The sequence below is a fragment of the Natator depressus genome, chromosome 11 (assembly GCF_965152275.1).
Source record: "Natator depressus isolate rNatDep1 chromosome 11, rNatDep2.hap1, whole genome shotgun sequence".
Lineage (NCBI taxonomy): Eukaryota > Metazoa > Chordata > Testudines > Cheloniidae > Natator > Natator depressus.
In genome coordinates, this window is record NC_134244.1 from 62,205,659 (window position 1) to 62,231,929 (window position 26,271).

Consider the following 26,271-nt stretch of genomic DNA (forward strand, 5'->3'; position numbering starts at 1 on the left):
TATGTTATTTTACCATTTTTAAGGCTGTTGGCACAAGTGCTTGGTTTTCAAATTATTTTCTGTGCTAAAAGAAAAGATGCCCTTCCCTAGTTATGACACTTACAATTGGGTCAGTCCCCAAACAGGTGATTTGTATCAGGACTTTCTGGTATTCACCACAGTTATAGTAATTTTAAAGGGTTTTCCATATTTTCTAAATCTAATTTTAATTTGTCTAATTTTATTTAAATGCATCAGCTTGGTGATGAATTTATTCACAGTAACAGTAATGCCATTGCTTTCTTTCCTTAAGTCCAAGCCTACCGTTGAATCGTTAACATGTACTAAATTTTTCTAAGTATATGTGAAACATTTTATCAAACATATAATAAACACATGGAAAATTATTTTTTCTGTACACGTAGACATATTTCAAATATCCTGAAATGGCCATATCTGGACTTCTGTTTCCAAATTACAAATATGTCACTATCAGATAAATGTAGTACTGCAGTGTTTCTGTGGAAAAATGACTTCCTGAGGCCAGGCTGAAAAATAATTTCTGTGGATTTCCCAAAGCTTCTGAAATGTTGTGTAAATCAGTTACTTGCTGCATTTGCAAAACCTCTAAAAACATTATGCTTGCTTTAAATCCAAATCCATCTACCAAAAAAAAAGAAAAAAAGATAGAAGTTTTGCTTTGGGTCAGGCAAAGATGAAAAATCATAAAGTTCTCTATCTAGTACTTGAGGAAAAATCTCTTAATTGGAAATAGAATGCCCATGTACCAGCATTTGTTTATCCTCCAACATGCTCAATGTTATTGATTTGTAGCTAAGTCTGACTATGAAAGGTAAGTTCAGTAAGATGCATTTTCCATTAGTAGAAAATGTACATTTGATTATTGTTGTTACGTTTGTGCACTGCTCATATCTGTTAAGTTAGATTCTTATTAATATCCCTGAATACTTGGTGGTGTCTAGACAGGAAGTGTTTTTAAAAAGGGATATATTAATTAATTTTAGACTGCTTTCATATAATTTTTGGGGCCATAGTCTGCCCCCCTCATCTGTGGTGAGTACCCAAAAGTAGTTCCATTTGAAGTAAATGAGACTATGATAAGACTAAGGCACTACTCGACATAAGTAGCTGCAGAATCTGAGCCACCGTTTTTAAAGATGACAAGAAAATAATTTTATAAGCTCGGTATGTTAATTCAGAAAGCTAAATCATGAATGATCTGCAGCATGGTATGTATCCTGTTTAATCCCAAAATCATGCATTGACACGAGCTAGTAAAACATATGATGTATACAGAATGATTCTTTCTTTGCACTGTTTGTTGCGAATAAAAGCTGGTGAGCTTGCTGTTTATTCAGTCTGAACTGATATCTAAAATAAAACCCAAGGAAACAACTTATGTAATGTATTGTTCAAAAACGGGTCACTGTGATGAATTTTAAAATGTAAGATACTCTCTCACTGTTGCGTCAGGGATTGGGCAGTATTATAAGGTATCTGTGACACTGAACTAGCCCCTGAGCTCCTTCAGCTATTCCAGCTACCCCTCTCTGTTTTTCTTCTCCCATCTTTTCTTGATGCTCCTCTTTTCCTCCTTGTATCTCCCTGACAGTATTCCAAACACCTTGTAATACCAAAACCAGAGCTGTGCTACTTAGAATAGCAAAATGGCCATTGCAGTGGGGGAGCTCTCACTTTGGATTATTTTTTTCATTAGTAGTATTTTTGAAAGGCTAATAATGGGCATTTAAATATTTATGTTCAATTATAAGGTGTGTGATATGCAAAAGAATTGTTGTATTAGATTTTACTTTGCCTTGGACTTAGAGACAGTAGATTTACATCAGAGGGGGCCTGGTAGCGGAGAATATTGTGGTCTGGAATTAATTTGAGCAAACATAGATCTATTTTGTATTTTCTTTTCCTCCTCCTCTCCCCCAGGCAAATAAAGCACTTTATGTAAGAAATTCATAATTGATCCTCAAGTGCTTTCTTGCCTTTTTAGAGAAAATTACACGAAATGGATTTTATGCCACCTTTTTTTCCTTCCCTTTTTCCCTGCCCCACTTCATTGTTCAGTGGCTGCTTGAGGATGACGAAGAGATGCATTGATGTTTGGAATGCTTCAGTGGGAATGCAGCTTTTATTTCAATTACAGATCTTTATTATTTTTTATTTGAATCATACCCTTTTACTCCACCACCCTTTCTGCCGAACTCTCCGTAGTTAGTAAACTTAAGGTTGACATAACCATAGGGACTATGAGGTGCTGTGTGCCTCCTGAAAAGTGCTATCAGATCAAATTGAAATAAGTGGGATTTGCGGGTACTCAGCACCTTACAAGATCAGAGCTATATGAAAAGCAGAATGGATGGGCTTTTTGGTTTTTCATTTGCCATCGGAGTGAAATAAGTAGGCATTAAGTACAACATTCATGTTTTATTACCCCTTGAATGCTATTTTTAAAAAAATTTAAGACTTTATTTAATTTTAAAAAATCTGAATTTTCTGAACTGATGGTTCATGTACTATGTGTTTATTGGAATAGTTAAGCCAGAGAATGAAGTGAATGACCGTGTTGTTAATTTCTGAGATAGGTAAAAATCTAGTATTAGAAAGGAGGCATAGCACAGTGAGAGACATTACGATAGCTTTGTTTATTCATGCTATTAATGAAAAGCAAGTGGAGCCCTTTGAAAATGTTTAGAGACATCATGTAGGTTGTTTGTTTTCCTAAATTGCTTGATTACGTTTCCCTTGTCATGAATGAAGTGGTTGGTTCTTATGTCTTTCTTCCCGTAATCCTTTATCGCAGGTCCTAGTGCCACCAATCTTATAATAGGTTCCATCGCTGGTGCCATCCTGGTAGCAGCTATTGTCCTTGGGGGGACAGGATGGGGCTTTAAGTAAGCAATGCCGCATGTCTTCTCTTCAGTGGCTATGGCATTTCTATTTTCTGCTTACATCACTAAGTTTTGAGTTCCTGCTACAAGACTCAAAGTGAAAATACTGCTTCAAATAGTTACACTTGCACTGAAAAAGAGGTGAAATGTAAAAAACCACAGATGTCACCAGGGTGCAAAGTTGGAGAACAGTAGTATACGTGGATTAACCTTCATAAGATTATGGAAAACAACTCCAAAAGTGAAAAAAGAAATACTTTTCTTCTCATGAAGAAGGTCTAGCCATCTCCTTATATCAATATTATTTTGGCATGCTTTGCAGAGAATGAAACATAGTGGTAGGAAATCTAAAGGCATGTATGTATTTTTCAAAATGTAAACACTGAAGTTGTGCACAGCAATGCTTGAAAAGCTGATACAAGGCTGCTCTGTGTCTAACCAAGATATGAAGTGTATACTATACAATTTCTTCTGAGTTTTTTGACAAAATGTCTTTCTGTCAAAAATGCTGATTCATTGAAACAGAAACGTTTCATGGGAAATGGGCAGTTTTGAGAAATTTTCCATTTTGAAAACATTTTGAGGAGGATGTTTGAGGATGTTTGACACTTTCAAAATGAAAAGGTCTATTTAGAAATTTAAGTTAATTTATAGTCTAAAAAAGATAGAAAACAAAACATTTCAAAATTATTGAAACAAAAGTTTTAATTAACTTAAACTGATTTTTTTTCTTCAGATTATCAGTTCATGAAAATTTTCAAGATTTTGACTTTTCGTTCATAATTTACAGAATCTCGGGATTTTTTCTGAGACAGGAAAACTGATTCCTGCCCAGCTCTAGTATATTACCATTGATTAACATGCAACGTATATTGAGCCAAGTTCATTCCAGGTGTAACTTCCATTAACCAAAATGGAGTTATATTTTGCTGAATTTGGACTATTATATGCTTTTCCTTGTAATGTCAATTACATACATCTTGTCCATATCAAACTCGCACGCTAAGTCTAAATTTGGAACTAGTGTAAATCGGCAAAGCTCCACTGACTTCTGTGGAGATAGGTTGATTTACACCAACTGATGATCTGGCCCCAGATGTTTAGCACCACCAAGTGTGGGAGTAACACTCCCCAATGTCCCCTGTCCTCAAATCTTGGTAGGTTAAAAAAATCAGTTTACTTTTAAAACCTATTAATTTGTCATGTTAATGCTACACATTTATATTCCATTGGGGCAAGTCTTGTCTCCATCTCTGTGGGGGCAAAGGATTCTTTTTAAGCATTGTGGTTGTCAGGATTGTAGAGTCCAGTTCCATGGGAGCAGTTTATGTGCTGTTGGACAGGGTAAGGCCAGGTAATAACCAGGCTGGAGTCCAAAAAGGCTACTCCTACTCCAGTTTACTATTTGGTAGAGGCAGAGTGGAAGCAACCTGGATGAAGAATACATCCCCACTTTTGCCATTGTACACAAATGTTCAGCCAGGTTATTCCGGCTGGGAACATGATTCAAGCAATAATCCCTAAAGTTCTTAAATAGTTTTTTGTATTTATTGATTTTATATTTTTTAAAAACCACTTCAGATCAGCTATAATAAGAACCAAAAATCTAGGTTAAATATCATTGCTTTGCATGCTCAAATAGTACAAGGGAGGTGATAGCAAATCTGTGTAAAAAAAGATTATTTTCTTAATCTCTCATTCACAGTTTCCTCAGGAGTGGTATATGACACCCCCTGGAATTACGGTGGTATGATAGCTGCTCAAAACTAAATGAAATTAAAAAGGAAGAAAAGGGTAGTTAAAAATGCTTGATTTTGTCCATGCTTTAGACATGAGCAAAAAAGAATCCCACTTGCCTTTTTATAATTAGTATATTAGAGTTTAAAAACAAAATTCTGCCCTTATTGTTTCTTGTGCTGCCTATTAATGTCAATAGCTTTGGATAAGTGTGGGGGCAGAATTTGCCCCCAAATTAATGTCTTCTTTGTAAGATAGTCTTAATGATGACCTGTATTTGTTCATCAAATTTTCTCACAAAACCATTTCTGACATTGAGAGTTCCACACATTTAAAGATGGAAGAATGTGACTCTTTGTTACTTATGACATTCAATGCATGGGTTGAAAGCAAAACAATAGTTGAGGTATGTATTTTGGAGTATACAGCTACTGGTCGGATTTACACCCCTTTGCATGAAGACTCGCCATTGAAATAATTGGGTCTTCTGCAAGCAGAGAGACTGCAAGATTGCTTATAATGTATAAAGGCCTAGTCTGTGAAATATTAATTACGGTTCACAACCTTTTGTTGCATATTGTGTTATTTTGATGTACTTTGCATCTTATATAGCACAGGTTCTATTAGATGCAAAATTATAAAAGAAAAGAAGTCATAAAAAGTATACATGTAAGAAGCTGTCTACATTAACATAGCATGTACATAATAGAGAAATATGTAATTTAGAGAACTTATTTTAATTATAGTATTGTTAATTCCGTTCAGGAACTTGAGCCAAATTCTTCACTCCTTCTTTGAGCAAATGTTCAATTAAGGACTGTAGAATCTGTTCCTTTGTAAGCCTACACATACAAGTAATGTTAAGGCTGTCCTTCCCTCCACTTGTGGACTATTTTCCTGGGAATTAACGCACTGGGAGTTACATGATTGAATAACCTATGCATGAATGACAGTATACGCCTCTAGGTCTGTATTTGGCAGTTAGACACATGCTACTCCCAGTGAAGTAAATGGGAGCCATGTACATATATCCACGTGCAGATGTTGGTGCTCAGCCCTAAAAATATGTATTTTGGGATGCATCTCCAGTAAAAAATTGTTTAAAATGTTGTTGTGTTCCAGGGCATATCCTTTTAAATGTAGACCTACAAACTCCTTTAAAGATTGATCTTGTGGGATAGTGGCTTCTGGATACTAGTATAGTAAACCTGGATTCAGGAAAGCATCCTTGTCCAGGACAGCACTTGAGATATGCTTAACATACTTGCTTAAAACAGTTAAGTGCTGACCTGGATGGGGTGAAGAAGTTTCACACTTAAGTGCATTCCTGAATCAGGACTTTAAATGGTCCAATTCTAGCTTAAATAAAACAATATTAATTGCTTTTCTTGGTATTGTCAACATATAGATATATATAGATATAGATATATTTTGCCCAGCACAAAACTAACCTGCTCCCCTTCACTTAAATCACCAATACAAATGTTCCACTTTGCATCCTGCATGTCTTCCTGTCATACAAAAATATAAAACTATTTGGTATCCCTGTATGAGTACACTCTCATATTGAAAATATCAGGAGTTCAATATTTTAAAAAGAGCAAGATATAAATATTTATTCTGTAGCAGAACCTCAAATACAATGGCCTGGCCTAGCTCACAGCTTGAAGTGCATGTTTTTTGGGGGGAATTGAAAAGGCTTTTTCACTTGTATGTGGAAGAAGGCTAGCACGATGTAGGGCCTCTCACACTTTGCTTCCAGATTTTTTTTTGTAGGATGTTCAAGACTAATAGCGTGGGTTTTAATTTTCCTTTTAAGCAAGTGATGTTTCAGTCTTTAGTAATGTGAGAAAAAGTAGCCAATACTTTACAAACTAGGAGATGTGATTTTTGTTCCACAGGTTATCAGGTGTTCACATGCACATACAGTACTGTGGTGTCAAGTCCAAATCAAACGTAAGCTGCAATTAAGCAAATTTTGTTCATGAACTTAGTGGGTCAGTTTGGTATAAATTAGCAAAACAAACTAGGATTTATTTTTAGACGTTTTCTGGAAAGATATGGATAAAAATAGGAATGAAAAGTTGTTGTGATCAAGTCTCAGTAGAATGTTTGGTGCACATAGATCTTAAGGAACATATTTAGTCAATTTGAGTTCAATGTTGCTAGTGAACACCCTGTTAGGAACTATATTTTGTTTCACAGAAGACCTTGTTTATATTTGACGAAGTTGTCATTGTTCTTTGTACTGCAGTAGTGTTTAGGGGCCCCTCTCTTGGGTCAGAGCTGCACTGTTCTAGGCACTATGCAAACACATAACATGTATTGATGGTGAAATTCACATAATGGCAGCGGATCCATGGACCGCCCTTCAAACATTACAATGTTTCATTAAGGACTAAAGTGGAAGTGGAATGAGGAGTTAGTTAATGTGGGCAGTCTTGTGTGGGCCCTCTGAATTTCACCTTTAGGCTCAGTTTCCAGTTCTTTTTAATATAGAATTACTTGACAGTGGTGAATGTATAAATGTGTAGTTTTGCTAGAGTAACGAATGCAGTTGCTTTTTTAAATGCTGGTTTGATAGTTTGTTACCTTTTGAAAGGGGGTACTTGGTAAATAACAATATTAAGTAGTAGTACTGGTAAGGGCTAAATTTAAAAAAAATGTTGGAAGTTTCTTTTGAGACTGCATAATAGTCCTCTGAATGGGGAATAGACCAGTAGGGGAGGTGCTGTGGTAGGTAAAAATGTATAGGCACAGTATTATTCCCAGGACTAGCTGCTAAGAACCAGAGCTTTCCTGCCCAGTGGAGGATTACTAGGTGGCCAAATATTTACCCAATCCTTAAACTTCTGCATAAAGGCAGCTTTAGGAATTTAAATTGAGCCAAATCCTGTACCCTATTGATACCAGAAAGTCAAAAATGATCAGCAATGCTATATTTCTGTTGTGGTGTAGGGCAATACAGTAGAGAGCCTGTGCAGTGAGATTCTGAAATCTTGTGTATGCTTCCTATAGGAACTACATACCAGCTCTCTGGTTTGTCAGTAACATCTATTTTTCCCTCCACTCTGCATTTCCTTGCAAAGTGTGTGCAGTGGGTCCATGAGCAGCATGAATCCACCTGCTCAAAATCAAATAACACGCTATGTCTACTACTGTTCCTCATGCCAACAGATGGCAGAAGGCTAGCTAAGCAGGTGCCCTAGACTCGATCTCTGTTTTGAAGCTGATGATCCCACCCCCCAGCTTTGTTGTTTTAATTTGCAATTTCACATAGCAACAGCCTGGTTACCGTGGGTTTGCTCACTTTTTCAAGATCTGGTGTGGGGAAACTTTACAGAAACATTACTGATTTGAAGGGACTGTGCAGTCATTGGAGTAACCCTTAATTTTTTTGGCAAGAGTTTGTGTTTCTGTGAACATGGAGGAAGGCACCAACTTACAAGAACATAATGTACTGCAATAGCAACACTAGTAATTAGTTGCTACTAAAATAGGCAGTGTGTTTGTGCATTCATTGCTGTGATCTTCTCAGAACACTTATAAGCAAAGAGGAGACAAATAGGTTACATCAAAACTGTAATAAAAGACTGGGGTAGCAGTGGATTTATTTTGTATATTTATTTTTGCAAAGAATAAACTATGCTGTCAAAAGGGTTAAAAGCAACTGTCCTAAATGGAATGTAGGTGATTATTGCTTTGCACTGTGGCTTGTTATCGTCATGCTATGAGTATTTGATTTTTAACAGAAGTAATAGTTGTGTTTTTCTTGGATTCACACCTAATGGAGACTGAATTTTTATTACTGTGAATTATTGAAACTGGGATTAAATGTAAAAAAAAAGTTAATGCCGTGTTAGAGTTCCCTGGCTAAAACAGCACCAAAAACAACAGGCAATGCAGAAGTTAAGGTGGTGGCCTCAGCATCATTCTCTGTAGCGTGACCCTTTCCCCGAGGGCTCATTTCCTCTTCCTCACATTGGTGTCTACTGCACTAGTGAAGGCACCACGCTGTTCCTCCTCCTCCTCTGGCCAATGAGCATGTGTGGGTCTGCAGCCTTGAAGAAGAGCCAATGCTTATACGGGCTGGAGGAGGAAATAGGGAGCCCTAAACAGCAGCCTCTTGTGGAGTGGAAGGGAAGTGGTCTTAGTGCTTCTGCGTTTTGCTGCTGAGGAAGAATGAGCGGCAGGGGCCAAGAGGGAGTCCAAAAGAGCAGCCGTTGCTAGCATACAGGGAGCATATCCTGAAACAGCAGTGAAGCCAGGTGAGGTTCTAGGGGTATGTCTATACAGCATTTGGATCGAGCCTTCCAGCCTCAGTCGACAGACTCAGGCTAGCAGGGCTTGTGCTAGTCCTTTAAAAATAGCTGCATAGCCAGCATTTTAAAGTTGCCAATCAGATTGGAGCTCGGACTCCAAAGCCTAGGAAAGGGGGTCAAACCTGGCTGGGAGGCTCACTCCAAAATGCTGTGTAGAGATACCCCTATTGGCCAGAGAGGGGTGGCTGCTGTTCAGTATCTCAGAACAACTATTCCCAGAGGTAGGTGAGCCAGCCAGCAGGGAAAGACCACACTCCTGTCAGTCCTAGCCAGGCCTGTCTCCTACCTCCTCAAGATAGGGCCCAGGATATCTACCCTCCTGTGGCAGGCCAAATTCTGCACTCCAATGCATGAATTCCTGTTTTCAGTGGAATCCATATGCAATCGTTTGGGGGAAGAATGTGACTGAGTTTGTGTTTAGTTCTGGGGAACTAAACATTTAACAAGGCATTGCTAAAACTAATGATCTTGCAACATTTCCATTTTAAACCTCAGTTTTAAGTATTTTACAACTGAGCTATAAAAATGATTTGCACTTTGATATACATCTTTTCTGCTAATTTGTTTTATAATCAGAAGCTGCGTTTCGCATTTTTGAAGTTACAAAAATATAGCATAGTAGTCTTAGATGTAATTGGATGTTAATAGTGCCTTTAGTCCATTAAATGAACTGAGCTTTTTGGATACATCTATATATATTTGTGTGTGTGTGTGTTTTTAAATATTAAGGGCTAACGCATGCTTTGAAGCCACAGCCTGCAAGAGGGGCCAGTGCAAAGCCGCACTGCCACATTGGAAGCTCCTGAGGCTTCCTGGGACAAAGCACAGCCTCTGCAATACCCTTTAACACAGTGGTTCCCAAACTTTAACAACCTGTGAACCCCTTTCACTAAAACGTCAAGTCTCGCAAACCCCCTCCTAAAAATGAATATTTCAAGGGATTTTCTCCTTTACCTGAGTACAAATTATAAAAGCAGTGATCTTGGAAATATAAAAATTGTTTTTATGACATGCTTATTACACAATATTTATTTTATTTATCATTACAGTATTTTTATTAAATTATGAAAACGGCAATACTCTTCCAAGATCTCACTTTCATAGCTTGTATCACTTTGAATAAGCCTGGTGTAAGACAAGGCTCCTATGTTTCAGCAAGGAGTATCAGATGTGAAACAGCATGAAGGTATTTAAGAAGCCAACTCAAATCGTTCCTCCTACACAAGCATTCAGGTCTTGAGCAGTCCAGGCAAACAACGCTCATTACAACAAAGCTTAGACTTGTTCTTCATAATAATTTTAAAAACAATGCTAGTTGCCTATTTAATTTTAAAAACAGCAAAAAATATCCACCTCCCTTTCCATTTCTTATAAGGAGTCTTGAAGTTTAAATCTCCTCAGTGTGATAGATATGCTTGCTTTGATCCGCTTAGCTCTTGGAAGTCCAGGGGCTCCGGGGTTCCTAGGGACAGCTCTGTCCGCCATTAGGGAATTTTTTCCTGAGAACCCCCGTAACATTTTGCGAACCCCCAGGAGTTCACAAACCCCAGTTCACAAACCCCACTGCACAGTATGTGGCGTGTGCCGCTCTACCCTGACCGCACATAAGGCCCATTCTGCTGAATAGTATGTGGGAGGAGCATGACTCTTTTGGGGAGTGTAGCGTTCCTGTGTGCGCTAATCCGATAGTCCTTGTGTGCTCTGACTGCAAGGATTGCATTTGTGCCCAGCCCTGCACTTGGTGTAGGGGTGAGGGAAACAATTATACAGCCAGGTGGGGATCTTGATATAGCAGGGTAGAGGGTTCAGCTGACTCTTCTGACCAGTGTTCATCAGGAAGATTTATACAACGTGATTTTTTTAGCAGTGCTTGGAGGTTAGCTATAATGGAGGATTAGCAGAATAGTGTAGGAAATTAATTATGATAAATTGCTACACTCTACTTGGCCTATGAATAAATGGGGATCCTTCAGTAGTAATATTTTTAGTTCCCTCACTTCTAGTTATGATTTTTTTTTGGGGGGGGGGGGAGCCAAGATTTGTTCATAGTGGTTAGAGCATGTGACTCTGTCAGGAGGCCTGAATTCTTCTCTCAGTTCTGCCACTGGCTTATTGTATAAGCTTGGGTGAGATAATGTTATCCACCTTAGTTAAGCACTTTGAGATATTCAGATAAGTATTACATAAAAGCAAGGTGTTATTTCTTACCAAATAATTAATATGCAAAACTGACTTACTGAACATCAAGAATAGTGTATTTCAAAAACAGTTTTGGGTACTTATTTTGAATGTCACATTTAGATCCCTACACCCTTAGTTTTCAGGCATGACAGCTTTGTCAGTCTCTGATATTATGGAGAAAACAGTTGTTACTAATGATTGACCAGAGGAAACATAACATTTTGATGTAACATATTAAGGAAATACTGAAAAAGAAGAAAGGCATTAGCAGACTTAATTTTTTACCTTTGGAAGAATGTATTTTCATTTAATGAACTGTAGGGCATGATCAAAATGAGATTTGTGGCTTTGAAATAGACCCTAGAAGACATTTGATATGATGTGGGCTGTGTTACAGTTCCACAACAGTTGGCGGCATTTCCAAAGTGCGTCCATTGCTGCTCAGAGACAGTACTAGCAGGATTGTGCTGCTCAGGAGTACTACTTTAGGAAGGGGTCAGTTGGAAAGACCTGGGGGGTTATATTGAGAGGCTAGCAAAACATGTTCCCACTGTAACTTCATACTAAATGACAGGTTTCAGAGTAGCAGCCGTGTTAGTCTGTATTCGCAAAAAGAAAAGGAGTACTTGTGGCACCTTAGAGACTAACCAATTTATTTGAGCATAAGCTTTCGGAAGTGAGCTGTAGCTCACGAAAGCTTATGCTCAAATAAATTTATACTAAATGTCACAGAGCCCACTCATCAATTTAATAGAAAAACTTCAGGCGACACATTCGACTTTAATATAGGCTTTTAGTGGTTTGTCCCCTTAAAAATAACAGGAATGCAAACATTTTCCAGAATATTCCTTTAAATTTGGAGCTTAATGGATGGTTAAATCATCTGAATTTTTCACATGTATTAGTGATCTGATTTTTTAGATTTGTTTTAAAGGTAAATAACTGTTAGTGGGGTTTGAATTTCAGTATGCCGTGTAACATATATAGACAGTCATTTAAAGCACTCCTTTTCATACACCATAGAAAAATAGAGAAACTGGCAGAGAGAGTAAGTCCAGACAAGTTTTGATTCAGATTTAAATAGTCAAATATTATTCAGACTTCCTACTTACAATTCTACATGTGACCAGAAAAATGGTATCCATTAATATCAGATCGACTCAGAGGGTATGAATGCTACAGAGATTTCTGGGTTGATATATCTAAATAGTGCAGTCAGTTTGAGTCACAATGAGGATTAGTACAACACCTTTCTATAAAAAGGGGAAAAAATGAAATTTTAAAAGCCTGTAACTCTTACGCTGCATGCTTTAATAACAAATAGTCAAGCAAGCACTGGCACAAGATCAAAGGCTGCCAGGTTCTCTGAAAGAACTGTCCTGGATAATTTTTCTTTTTGCACTGATTCCTAAGTCACCTGTACAACTTAGGAAAGACTTGCTTTCAGCTTAAACATTACAGCAATGGTGGTATTGGGAGAGCACAGTCAAAAAGGAAATTTTGAGATTTGTGTATATAATTTTTAATTCCTGTTCTGTGTCTTTTGCATGACAATTTGGTGGCGGTAGTGGTGCACATGCCCAATGTTAAGACTAAATGCATGAGCCCCTTGCTTGATGCCCCACATAAAGCCAGATTATGGGGAGGTTGCACCCAACTTGTGCTGTTGCCTTGTAATGTCTTGCTGTTTATTGATATAGGGTATCAATATCGTAGGAGACTGGACATTAGTATAAAAGCTAAATTGTAATGGCATAATTAAAAGTCTCTGTCCATTCTCCTTCGAATGCAGTGTCTCGGTATCTGCTATATTTTGTACCTTATTGGAGATTCAAAGCGCATAGTCCATAGTATGGTAAAGGCTCACAGACACACTAAGATAGCTTGGTCCGCTATAAAATTATCTGTGGATTCAGGGTAGCCAATCAAAGATGGATACCTGAGGGAGCATGGCCACCTCATTTGTGGAAGATCTATGTTTTGGCGATTAATGAGCACCTGTTATAAACAGCCAGATACTCTTAAAATGCAAAAAGGCAATTTTGCATTTGAAATGTGACTGTTTTGAATGGTTCCAAATGATGTACAAATGCTGTCCTGACTTAATGTATAGACATGTCAGACAGTCTGAAAAACTTCCCACCTAAATAGGACTGACTGCCACTTGCAGTACTGCAAATAAATAAATAAATAAAAAGTTAATTATATACACTATATAGATTTAACACATGCAATTTTAAACTTCATAGAGACAGCAGGAATTGATACTGTAATACAGTGTGTCCAAACCCTCTCAAGGTCAAATATTACAGTTACTTCACTGTAAGGTTAGTTTGTGAGACTACCTCAAAGTGAGCTTATTACTTTACTATGGTGTTAGCACTGCTTCTCTCCCATTATGCCTAACTAATGTTTTATGTTTTTTCTCCTCATTTCATATCCTTTTGACGCACACTGGAAGAAATGTCAAAAAGAGAAGGTACGATCCAAATCAACAAGGTCCTATCTGAAGGAACTTTCCTGGAAAAGCTTCTTCTTGCACTACTGGATTCTGGGTGTGGAGTCTTTGCTGTCACTGTGCAGGAACTCAGTCAATAAAGAAGAACGTTAGAAATGGTAATGACTAAAGTTGGGTTGCTGGGGATGGAGTGAAGGAACACTGTCTTTTTTGGAGATAAGTTCAAATACTCCCGTCCTTTCATCTTTCTCTTAAAAAAAAAAAAAAAAAAAGACCGTGAAGGACAACTGTTTATTTTTTTGTTTTTGTTTTTCCAAAGAAAGAAAGAAGGGGGCAAACCAACCAAGTGCAATAAGAGAACTGTTTCAAAATAGTAAAATAGAAGATTTTTTTCCCCAGCCTGCTGGCACTAACTTGAGTTTGCATGACTTTTTTTTTCATATTAAATGACAAATTCCAGTGGCATGAGCAGCTAATTTTGGAAAGGGTAAACTGCATGGCATATATACAACAAACAAACAAGCTAGCAAGCCAGCCCGCACAAGATCTGCACCCAAATATATACAGAGAAGAAAACAACAAAACACAGAATGCAGAGGTGGTGATATTAGGCTCTTCTTGTGAAATCTTCTTCCACCAGTGCAGTGCATTCTTTCTCTCTGGAGAGAAAGCTCCCTATTCTGTGGATTCATTGTCCCTGTTCTTTTATCTCCTGGACTAAAATTCCTTTGGGCGTGGGAGCTATTGTTTTTGAGCAGTGATAATATAGAATTCTTCTATAGAAAGAAAAAATGTATATATGGAAATAAGAGATTGACATATAATTTCCACGTATCTTTTTTGAAGGATTTCCTTAGAAAGGTTCTATTCTCTGTGTAAATCTATTTTTGGTGGTTTAATTTTGCTCCCCTTTTAATCTTTCTAGCATGTTGTTTAGCGGGTGTTCTGGGCTTGCTCAAAAAAGGCAGCTGTAGCATGCAGATCCAGGGAGTTCTGGCACCAAACAGGTGTGATCTAAAGTTTGTATGCTTGAAACCAAAAAACAAACCATATTAAAATGTGTAAATGCATATGTATTTAATAAGTCTCTTTTGAATTACTTTGTTGGCTGTCATGCAGATTTTCTGTATATAATATAAGAAAATTGACACCATCTCAAATTAATCACGAAAGTGCCAAGTTCATATCTTTTTAATTTTATCAACTATTTCCTTTATCTAGCTTTTTCAAGTGAAAGGAAAACAAGCTTAAGTAAGCCTTAAAATATTCACAAAATGCTGAAAGCTTGAAACAAGTTAAGGCTTTCCCTTTTAGTCCATTTTCCCACCCATTCTCCTCTCTCCCTTCCTCACAGGCTTGCAAAGATGATCCAAACATCCGAGTCACTCTGAGTTTCCCTCCTTAGTACCTATCACCTTTCAAAGTATAATCTGGGGAGATGCTACTTCTGCTATGGATGGTTACTGTCACTCTTAGGGTTTGTTCAGATTTCACTTCCGAGGGTTGGCACATTAATGATATTACTTGTATGTTTACACATGGGGCACAGTCCAGTCCACTGACAAAGTGGAAGGGCTCCCATTAACTTTAACAGGCATTGGACTTGGGCCTTGGTGAACTGGGCAAAGAAAAGCTTTAGAGCCTGTTCATAATTCTACTTACTCTGGTTTTACACTAGTAACTTGACAGGATTCAATGGAATTACCTCTTCTTTATATTAGTATAAGTGAGAGGGAGTTAGTCCTATAACTCGAACTCCATTTAGGTCTTATATTTCATTTTCCTGACTTTCATTTTCCTTGTTCAAATGTTGAGTCAGTTTCTGGATTTAGCTTTAAAAGTAACTGATGGAAATACTAGGAAAAAATTAGGGTTGCAATTACTATAATTTTTTTTTTGCTTTACTTTGTTCAGTAAAACATTTTTGCCTCCAAACATATTTCAAACTCTTTCAGATTGGATATTGTCAGAGAAGTCTTTCCCATGAAAACTATAATGTTTTGCAGACAATATAGTTATTTGTCAAATGATGTTTTAGAGAACGTGATTTTGTTAAAGCTACCACTGTTATTGCATTATGAGTAAGAGGTGCTACACTTAGGTAGTCTGTGTTGATATAGATCTACTCCATATTGTGATAACAGGGCTATTTACAGCATTATTTCAACATTATCTGACTTCAGGGCAAGAGTTTTGGTTGTATTAATGTTCGATGACAATGAATACTTGTAATTTTGAGGGGAACTCAAAGTACTTGCGTTGTAGTATTGCCCACTGGTACTTTGTTGCTTATTTCCACTTTGCTACTGCATATGGAAGATATAATTACTCTCTGGCAGGTACTAAACTGCACATTTTGGTTCTACTGCAAAATCAATATGGTAACTACAGTAGAAATGCCACTGTGGTTACAAAACCAATTAGGTGTCTAATGTAACTACCTGTATAATAAAACTTTGATGATAAGCATTTCACAAATAACATTGTAAATGTGCGATGTGATGATTTTAATCAGACCACAGTGGTCCCCAAATATTATGTACATATGGTAAGTGTTGGTGTAACTTTTTGTTACACTAGCAATTTCATAGGAAATACGATTTCTTGACTGAATTTACGCTCCACTGTTTAGCTGTGTGCGTGTATGTGTAAAACACACAAGCATTATGCTCTGTATGTACAGGATGTAAATGACATCACATAACTCACAAAAGTGGATTATCATAAATCTTTTCTGTGGTACTAGAGTTATGTAGTCTTAACCATTTAGCTAGATATTGTTGATTTTCTAAGCCATTCATTTGCCACATTTAATATTGTACACATGCTACTTATGTTAATTTATCATAACGTGTCACAATTTAATATTAATAGAGTAAACGTTAAGCAATGACGAGTTCCCATTTCATCCACTATATTTTTGCTCCACTATATGATTCATCTTGACAAGAAAATGTATGGTAACTATACAGCTCTTACTTGTATGCTGCATGATCCCACTGAACTGACCTAATCCTTTTATAAGAGAGCTCTATGAGGCAAATTAAATATACTGTAGGTGCATGTTAAAAAATAAATTACATAGAACTAGAGTTTTATAAAGTTTTCTTTACTATGCAAAGATGGGTATTGCACAAACAAAATTTAAAGACAAATGTCTGAGGAACTTTACAAAGTAATACTTGAATTTATTTTTGTTTGAAAGCCTGTCAACCATGTTTTATATTCATTGTTGCTTCCACTATTAATCTTCCTTTTTTAAAATGATTTGTAAATATTTTTAAGTGCACAGTATGATGTTATGAGCCAGTTTTTGTTTGGACTTAATGCTCATTCATATCTTGTTGGCTGCTGATGAATGGAAATTCAATAGTCATTGTTCTGCAACTCTTAGTAAAATGAGTATTAAAACATCATGAACATGGAATGTTGTAGCTTTGTTCTGATCATTTTTCTTCTTTATTATGTATGCTTATTTTATTAAATTCCCATGTTCAGAATGTCACCAAGCTTGCAGGAACAATCCGAAGCCTCAATAAGAATGTCTGATTATAGATTCTGACCAAGAGTCATCCAACCTTAAATGCTGAAAGATTTTTTCTAATTATTAGTTTCAGGTGAGATCTTTGCTTTTAAAATGTACATACTTTCCCCATCAGAAGAAAAAACTGGGTGAGTGAGATCAGTAGAGATGCCAGTTCTAATCTCCTGCCCGGTGGTCTCTGTTTTATAATCAAAAAGAGCGAAAACCCCATGAGTCTTACACTTGTTCCCCCGTGGAACTCCCATTTGAATCAGTGGGAGTTACAATGCTTCCGCATTCTGAATTAGTTTGAAAATAAGATATTACCCTGACTTATTTTGCTACCAAGTCTTTAATACAGAGCGGGATCTAAATGAAGCATTGATGTATTTGTAAAGAGGGATACAATGTTGGTCTATTGTGTATGAAAATTTACAATATTTTTGCTTTCAAGGAATGAAATCTTATGTAAGTACCATAAAAGCCAATATAATAAATTAGGGAATATGAATGAATTTCTGCCCTTGTTTATACAAGTGCAACTCCAGTGTAATCAGTGGAATTGCATGCTTACAACAGCATGACAGTTGGCCCTCTTATTGATATAATAATATAACAGCATAGGAAATATTAGATGTATGACAGTAGTGTAAGAAGCTGAATGTCCTTACTAATTTCTTCAGTCCTTCATGGGAGAAGAGCATGGTTTTGTCTTAATGCTTCACAAATTGTATAAATCAAATTTCTCATGTGAACAGTATATGGGTAAAATTTCCAAAGCTGCAGAAAGTGACAAAGGAGCCTAGGTCCCATGGAAAGTCAATAGTTTTTCACATGCATGTAGAAGTCAGTGGAACATAAGAGTTTCTCCTAGGGTAATTCTGCACCACTGCACATGCGCAGAATTCCTGTGCTGTGCAGAATTTTGTTTTTTCCCCATAGAAAATACATTCTGCTGGAAAGATGCTGCAGTTACATCTTTTGCTCACAAGGGGCCGCTATGGTACCAGAACAGAGATCAGCCGCTCCTGGGACAGCCCCAGCTGCGGATAGGGAACAAAAGAGGCTGCCTTCCTCACAGCATCCTGCCCGTGAGGCCAGGTCAGGAGGCACGGGATATGGAGGGGACAGACTGGGGTGGGGGATGAATGGAAGTGGGGGTGTAGTGACATATGGGGTAAGGGGTGCAGACACACCTGGGGATGGGGCTGAGGGGGCTGAGTAGGAGTACAGGTACACATGGGAATAGGGGAGGGGGTGAAGGGCCACGTGGCTGGAAGTGGGGTGGCTGAGTGAGGGTGCAGGGATACATGGGGATGGGAGGGAGAGGGTGGCTGAGTTGGGGTGCAAGGACACATGGGGTTGTGGGGTGCAGTGACGGATGTGCCTGACTGAATGAGAGCAGCTAGGGATCAACCAGGGTCTGCATGGTGGAGACTCCCTAACAATCCCTCCCTGCCCAAAAAAACCCCAAAAACGTGTTCTATACTTTTCCCACCCACACCCAACAACCTCCCAGGTTCACACCCAGGCTTCTTCCAGCAATTGCTTCTGTCTCCCTCCACTCCTGTTACCCCTGACTCTCCCAAGCCTTTGCACTGCTTTTGAGGGGTGCAGGAAATACATTTCTGTATTGTAGTTTAAATTAATCAGAGTTCTGTATTAATATGCCTAGTAAGGAGTCTTTGTCAAAAACATTTCGTGAATCTTTTGTTGCCTGTATTGTTACAGACAGGGCCATCCCTAGGAGGGTGCGGGGCCCAGGGCAGAAGTTACAGATTAATCTCTTCCAGGACTGACCGCACTGGCCAATTGCACCGGCCCATGGGGCCGCCCAAAGTGCGGGGCCTGGAGCAGTCACCCTGGTTCACCCTAGGGATGGATGGCTCTGGTTACAGACATAGTTGCTGACAGGTATTTTGAAATAAATTACCAAAATAATTGAAACTGGTGTGATTACATTGTGTTATGTTGACAAAAAAAATGCAGAATTTTGCAGAATGTTTAATTTTTTGGCACAGAATTCCCCCAGGAGTAAGGAGCCTAAAACTCATTGATTTTCAATGGGACTCAATCTTCTGTCACTTTACGCACTTTTGAAAATGTTATCCCACATCTGTAAATCAGACTGACTGGGAACTTTTGGACTGGACCAGCCTATCATTTCTTTTTGTATCCCAGTCAGATGGCCATAAGTCTGGGCAGATGTGAAAGGAAGATCATTGGAGCTACACTGATAGACATCAGCTGAGGATCTAGCCCACAGTTTTTAAAGCCCTCTTAAGTCAAAATTATCACTAAGTACAAAGGTACTTTAAAATATAATAATGGACCAAATTCAGAATCCACTGAGGTCCAAGGGTAAAGTTTTCAAAAATGTCCCTGTTACTTAAAAGCTCTTGAAGATTTTATCCAATTTTTTTCCATAAACTTGGGCTTTGGATTGGGACTAGTATGACTTAATTAAGAAAGATTGATTCCTTAATAACACTTGTAGTGCCGCCATATATGAGTTATGATTAAACTTCGCTGTAAAAAACAGTTGCCAACTTATGAGGGTTTTTAAACTTCCTTTTCTTGATTTTTAGATTTAACATTTCCATTTCTTTGCAAAGGCTTGTAGCATTATGTAGTAATTATATATATATTAAAAAAAACATTCAAACCTAACATATCTGTAAAACTATATATATCTCAATGTCAGCTTAAACATAGCTGATGCTTAGAAATGAAAATGAAATAATGAAAATATCTATCACTTACTTTTCTTTATTATTTTATCATGAACCAGATGTTAGAATGGACAACTTGACAAATCAGTACTCTGACGAATACTGATTGAATTTATGGAAGATATAGATTTACCTTTACATCTTTGGTTATTCTGTACTCTAAGATCTGCAACTGGAATTTTGAAGACAAGAAAACTCTGATTGCAGAAAACACGAACAGCAAGGTGCCAAGGCGAAGGGTAGCTCAGGTCAGAATTTGTGGAAGATATAATGGATCTCTTAAAACCTACAATATCTAATTTCTGATTAGTCATTCTATATTTCACCAAGGGGAGCAGAATATAGCTCTGTGTTCTTAGCTTTGTAATGCACTGACTACATCCTTTTCTCTCTTGTTTTCTTCTCCCAATACTGTATGTTAACTGTTCTTAAATCTGCCTCCATGCTAACACTGAAATCTAACAAACTTACTTGTTGTGCTGTTATTTAAAGTCTCCACTTATATTGCCATTTGAACTCCTACTTTTTCAGTATAGAAAGGTCAGCCCCACAAACTCACTAGTTCAGAGTTAGCAGTAGTTGGTAGTCTCTACTAAAACTACTCAATAACCTAAATGCATTAAGTTAGACCTATGGTATGTGGACTTAATGGCAGTATTTAGATTCAAACCTACCTTATGAGATACAAGAAACAATGGCATGCTAGTGCTGTATTTCAAACTTGCACCATTATAACCACAGATACAGTCATGCGATCTACCTGAGGCACTTGCTGTAAAAGTTAACTACTATTTTAAAAGTCATGTACAAATAAAAATAACCCACTTGGGTAAGCAGCCAGTAATTAATGAATTTGGAGCAATAGGACTTGAATGAATGATGTGGGTGACATATGATCAAGTGCATTTCTCTTACATTACATCAGAGCTAGAGCTAGATCAGAGCAGAACTAGATCAAAGCTAGCTCAGGTATGTCTATGGGAGCTCGAGTCACACCTTCTGATTGCATAGTAGACATACCCTTAGAACCACATACTCAAGCAGATGGATCCTTACCTAAAACCCATAGAAGTCAGTGGGCTTTAGATCAGGCCCAAGATGTGCATCCATTTTGATATTAGTTCTATTAGCAAATGCATATCACTGTGGTAACCTAATAATACCACACTATAATAATATGCAGGGAACCCCTGATTTACTGCCAAAATGTTTCTCTGGTGGTGATTCTCTAAAAAGTGACAAATACTAATTTTCTGTCTTAAGTATCTGGATACCGTAGGCTGTTTTAAACCAAATATTTTGCTCTGGGACTTGGATTCCATATTTTGATTGGTATAACATGCTGCTTTTTTTGAAGGTACTAGGTCTGGTTGGCACCAGAATTTGGCTGGGAATGTGGGTAGGTTTTGTAACAAATAGCCTTCTTAATCTGTTAATAAAATTTTTATCTTCTCACCCTTCTTTGTCCAATATTGCTCTTCCTTTCTGCTTTGGTCCCATTGTCTACATGCCTGATTCAGTAACAGTCATTGGCATTGTCCCTGTGATCAACTGATTAGGGTGGGGAGCTCTTTATCTGATGCACAGAGCCCCTATAAGTCATTGCTGTAGGACTGACAGATTTCACCTTGATCCTTGGACCAGGAATCAGTCTGCTTATGGTGTACAGCACTGTAGCACACTTTGTATAAATAGTATTTTGAAGAGAAGCAGGGCTGAGGGAATTACTGTTTCTGGATGCTGCTGATTGACTTTCACCTGAGGCGCCAAGTAAAGAGTCATAGCCATGGTGGACCACGAGGTGTGCACCCTTGATCCCTCAAATAAGAGCAACCCTGCTCAGGTCAAAGAACTCTCTCACATTTTCCACCCATTGGGTCTACCTGCCAGCCATCAGAACCTAAAAGGGGATGGGGAGGAACCTGGATCAGGATCCTGTTGTTCTCCAAGGTCAGGGATTTGCTGAAGATTATGGTGTGGACAGAATCAAGAACATCAAAACTTGCAGCAGTCAGTCAACATGCAGCCAAGCTATTGGCAGGAACTTCATTATTGCATGTGTTTGTTGTAAAATTATAGCATATACTGGAAAATGGGGACTAGTATCATTAGAAAGATTATTTCCTTTAGATTTGCAGTAGGACATATTAGCTCATATGTATGACTTTGACTGCTTGAGTTGGCCCAGAATCAGTCCTAGAGTTAAGAAGTCTGGTAATGCATCATTGGAAAAGTAATTATCCAGAGATTTGGTCTATGGCCGTGATGTCAAAAAGCTGTATTTCATTTATACTCTGTTGTTGTAGCTGTGTTGGTCCCAAGCTATTAGAGAGATCATGTGGGTGAGGTAATCTCACCAACTTCAGCTGGTAAGAGAGACAAACTTTTGATCTTGCACAGAGCTCTTTGTGTAAGCTTAAGAGTTTGTGTCTCTCATCAACAGAAGTTGGCCCAATAAAAGATTTCACTCACCTTGTCTCCCAAATTTCTAATATCCAACTTAACTTATTTACACTGAATAAATCCATTCCTTAGAAAAGACTCTTCACTAATCATAGAATCATAGGACTGGAAGGGACCTCAAGAGGTCATCTAGTCCAGTCCCCTGCACTAACGGCAGGACTAAGTATTATCCATTCTACACCATTCCTGACAGGTGTTTGTCTAACCTGCTCTTAAAAATCTCCAATTACAGAGATTCCACAATGGCCCTTGGCAATTTATTCCAGTACTTAACCACCCTGACAGGAAGTTTTTCATAATGTCCAAATTTAAACCGCCCTTGCTGCAATTTAAGCCCATTGCTTCTTGTCCTATCCTCAGAGGTTAAGAACAACAATTTTTCTCCCTCTTCGTTGTAACAACCTTTTATGTACTTGAAAACTGTTATCATGTCTCCTCTCAGTCTTCTCTTTTCCAGACTAAACAAAACCAATTTTTTCAATCTTCCCTCATAGGTCATGTTTTCTAGACCTTTAATCATATCTAGACAGAGATTGTTTTATAGCACCCTAACTTCACATGCATAATTAACATATGAGGATTCCTTCATCCCACCCTAAAATGAAACAGTGGAGATGAGAAATTGATTTTTCTATCATTATCAGTTAATATATTTAGTGGTTAGAGCTGGGGACTGGGAATCTGAACCTCCAAATTCTATTCTCAGCTTTTTCACCGATTTACAATGTGACTGAGTCAATCAAATAGACTTTGTGCTTCAGTTTACCCATCAATAAGTGGGGATCATAGTACTTCCCTATCCTAGAGGATGTCAGAATCAATGTTCTCTCTCTGATTTTCTCTACCGGTCCAGACACTTGGGTTATAGTTCATCCCAACCAGTAGGTAGAGATGGTACATAAGGTCTTTTGATGACAACATACTCCTAATACCCATCTTTCAGATTCTGCCTCCAGAATTGTTTCTGCCTCCAGCAGCCTGGATAGTAAGGGAGGATGTCAGAAGCTTTAAAACCTGCCTACAGCCATTCAGCTCCCTGTGTAGGGCCAGTTTAGCTGGAGACCACTCTGATCAGCCATGGCTGATCAAAGGACGAAAGTCGGGAAATCCAGCTCTCTCAGATGGTGGCTCCCTGAGGCCTCATGCCATTCAGCGTGCTTTGAGAACATAAATCCCCTACTTGTTCCCCAGCTCCTGCCATGAGCAGCAGGAGAACAACAAAGGATCTTCTCTGACAGCAGCAGCTGGGCTTCACAGCAGCTCCCCAGTCCTTGCAGAAGAGTCCAGGCAAGGAACAGAAGAAACCTCTCCAGCAGCCACAGCTGTTAAGGAAGGGGGAAATATTAGTCTAAGTAGAAGGATAACTTCTTGGCAGTGAGATCAATCCACCTATGGAATAGCCTCCCAAGGGAAGAGAAGCCTCAGTATTTGGTAGAGTTAGACTGGACAAAACCCTGGCAAATGTACAATAAGGAATAATATAAACTGGGAGGTGAATGGACTAGATGATTATGGTCTTGTCTACAGGGTGAGTCATAGAATCATAGAATATCAGGGTTGGAAGGGACCTCAGGAGGTCATCTAGTCCAACCCCCTGCTCAAAGCAGGACCAATCCCCAATTAAATCATCCCAGCCAGGGCTTTGTCAAGCTTGACCTTAAAAACTTCTAAGGAAGGAGATTCTACCACCTCCCTAGGTAACGCATTCCAGTGTTTCACCACCCTCCTAGTGAAAAAGTTTTTTCTAATATCCAACCTAAACCTCCCCCATTGCAACTTGGTGCTGCAAGTCTGAGGATGGATCTACAGTGTACAAGTTTGCCAGTAAGTCCTAGAACACAGCTTGGCATGCTGCTGTTCGCAATCATAGCATGCTAAGCTGCACCCCAGGACCTTCACTACACTGTAGCAGTGCCCCATCACCTGGCTGGTGCTGTAGATTCACACCCTGGCTTGCTGCACACTAACTTGCCATGTAGACATGGTCTCAGATTCTGTGTGAACCCAAAGAGCATTTGCCTTTTAACAAGACATATTCAAAATAGCTGTCCTTGGACAAACATACCAGCTGAAGTCCTTTCTCCACGATCAGATCTCCCTGCAAGTTCAAGGCAAATTCCAATTTGCTTTTCATGTCAGATGTTAAAGGCATTAGCAACTCTGCTTCTATTTGCTAAATATTTAAAGGAGCCTCATCTATCCCCACTATCAATTGCAGTCACAACATTGTAGTTGCAATTATTATTATTATTTTTTTGCACAAGTGATAAGACTAATATTTCACTACCTGATTTGTAGGTGAAATTGCATAATTAGAGATCTAGGGCCAGCATCGCTGATAGGCTGAACTGTGCTTAGTGCAAGTCTGGGTTGAGGGGAGGCAGAGTTGATGGCACAAGAAGGAGCTTTTTCTATCTTACTCAGGCTGTCTATGGTTCTTGGTGGGCATTATGGAAAGTGGAGATCATATAGCTCCCCAGCCATGCCCCAAACCCTTGGGCCAGAAAGGGGGTGATATAGGAGCCACAAAACAAGAAACCCCATGGAGCTGGTTAAACTGGCTTTAAATCTGCCCTGAAGAGCTTCCAGTCTAAATTGATAAGACTGACAAAGGGTGGGAGTAGAAACAGAAGCAAAGCAACTTGTCCAAAGTCACACAGCAGTTCCATGGCACTGCTGGGCATAGAACCCACATCTTCTGAATCCCCGTGCGGCACCCTACTCCCTTAGCTACACTGCTTCTCTGGGATAAATGACACAGAAGGGAATTATTTGTCTTCATTCTCTAGAGTGAAGCAGCTATGACGCTTGAGTTCAGGGCCTCCTCATTAACCACAGGAAGATTTAAAAACCCTAATTTCCTGAAGCTTTTCAATGACTGCTTGAAGCTACTATAATAGTTCATGCTTCTTGGAACAGCACTGTCATTCTGCTGAAGTCTTAGTCAAGCGTGTATTATTATCTGTAAATTATATTGCCATTAACAATATCTGTAAGAGTAAACTTCAAAACGGAGCAAGTCTAGGTAATAGCACCACAGAACTAGGACTCTGACAGTCTAAAGGGAAAGGTGACAAATCAGTTAATTATTTCAAAATAAATAACACATTTACTCCTCCGCTACAGCTTTGCATATATTTTATATTCTGTAGATATTATTCCACCCTCCCTTTGATTCAAATATGTGAAGAGGAGAAAAGGAATGAACTATTTACATACCTATTTTTGTCATTTTTCAAGAGGAGGTTTAGGGGCAAACTAATATTGCATATTCTGACCAAATACCTATTTACTCCTAGTGAATAAAGTACACATGCTTGCTCTTTTAAGTAGAGAAGAGTACCTCTATTATAAAAGTAACCCCAAGCCTCTTTGCAAGCACTGGTAGGCACTGCACGACCGTGAATCTCTGCTATTGCAATCCCAAAAGGCAGGCCCTCCTTCCATTAGCCAGTTGTAATGAATAGTGTGTTAGAAGCACATTGATGAACCAATATGTGGACCAGAGCCTGAGCTGGTTTTAACAGACGTACCTCCATCAAGGCATCAGTGCTGATTTACAGCAGCTGAAGCTCTGGTGCCATGCATGCATTATTCAACAGGTTTGAAGGATGGTATTCACTTGAGACAATTTTCAAGCACATTTTAAAATTAGTGCTACAAGTGTCCCTAATACTAATTATTGCTTATTTTGAATAGTTTGGTGTGCTGCATTGTTTTTAATTACATGGCAGTACAGTTCACAACCATCATTTGGTCATGGCATAACTACAGAAACCCAAGCATTTCTGTAATACGTTAATTACCAGAACATTTCTTGCACTGTTAACTGCACCTGTGATGAATTTCTATGTCAGATTGTGCTCACTTGCAAAGTTTCAGAGAGCTGAACTTGTCTCCCTACATGGATGCTATATAAGACTCAAATTACAGGGGGAGTGGGAGTGGGGAG

At 38.5% G+C, this 26,271-nt stretch overlaps 1 protein-coding gene across 7 annotated transcripts in view; it reads left to right on the forward strand.

The window, feature by feature from the left end:
* The window catches only part of ADAM23 (ADAM metallopeptidase domain 23), a 173,524-nt gene extending 155,892 nt beyond the window's left edge, over window positions 1-17,632 (forward strand). For 2 of the 7 annotated variants that reach the window (XM_074968002.1, XM_074968003.1), the window contains one exon: window positions 13,605-17,630. In XM_074968002.1, the coding sequence (XP_074824103.1) occupies window positions 13,605-13,653 (49 nt within the window). In that variant the 3' untranslated portion in view covers window positions 13,654-17,630. Of the gene's footprint in view, window positions 1-2,815; window positions 2,907-6,541; window positions 6,597-13,604 lie in introns of all 7 variants that reach the window. The other 5 variants (XM_074968005.1, XR_012641489.1, XM_074968001.1 and 2 more) reach the window with 5 other exon arrangements.
* The last annotated feature ends 8,639 nt before the right edge of the window (window positions 17,633-26,271 follow it).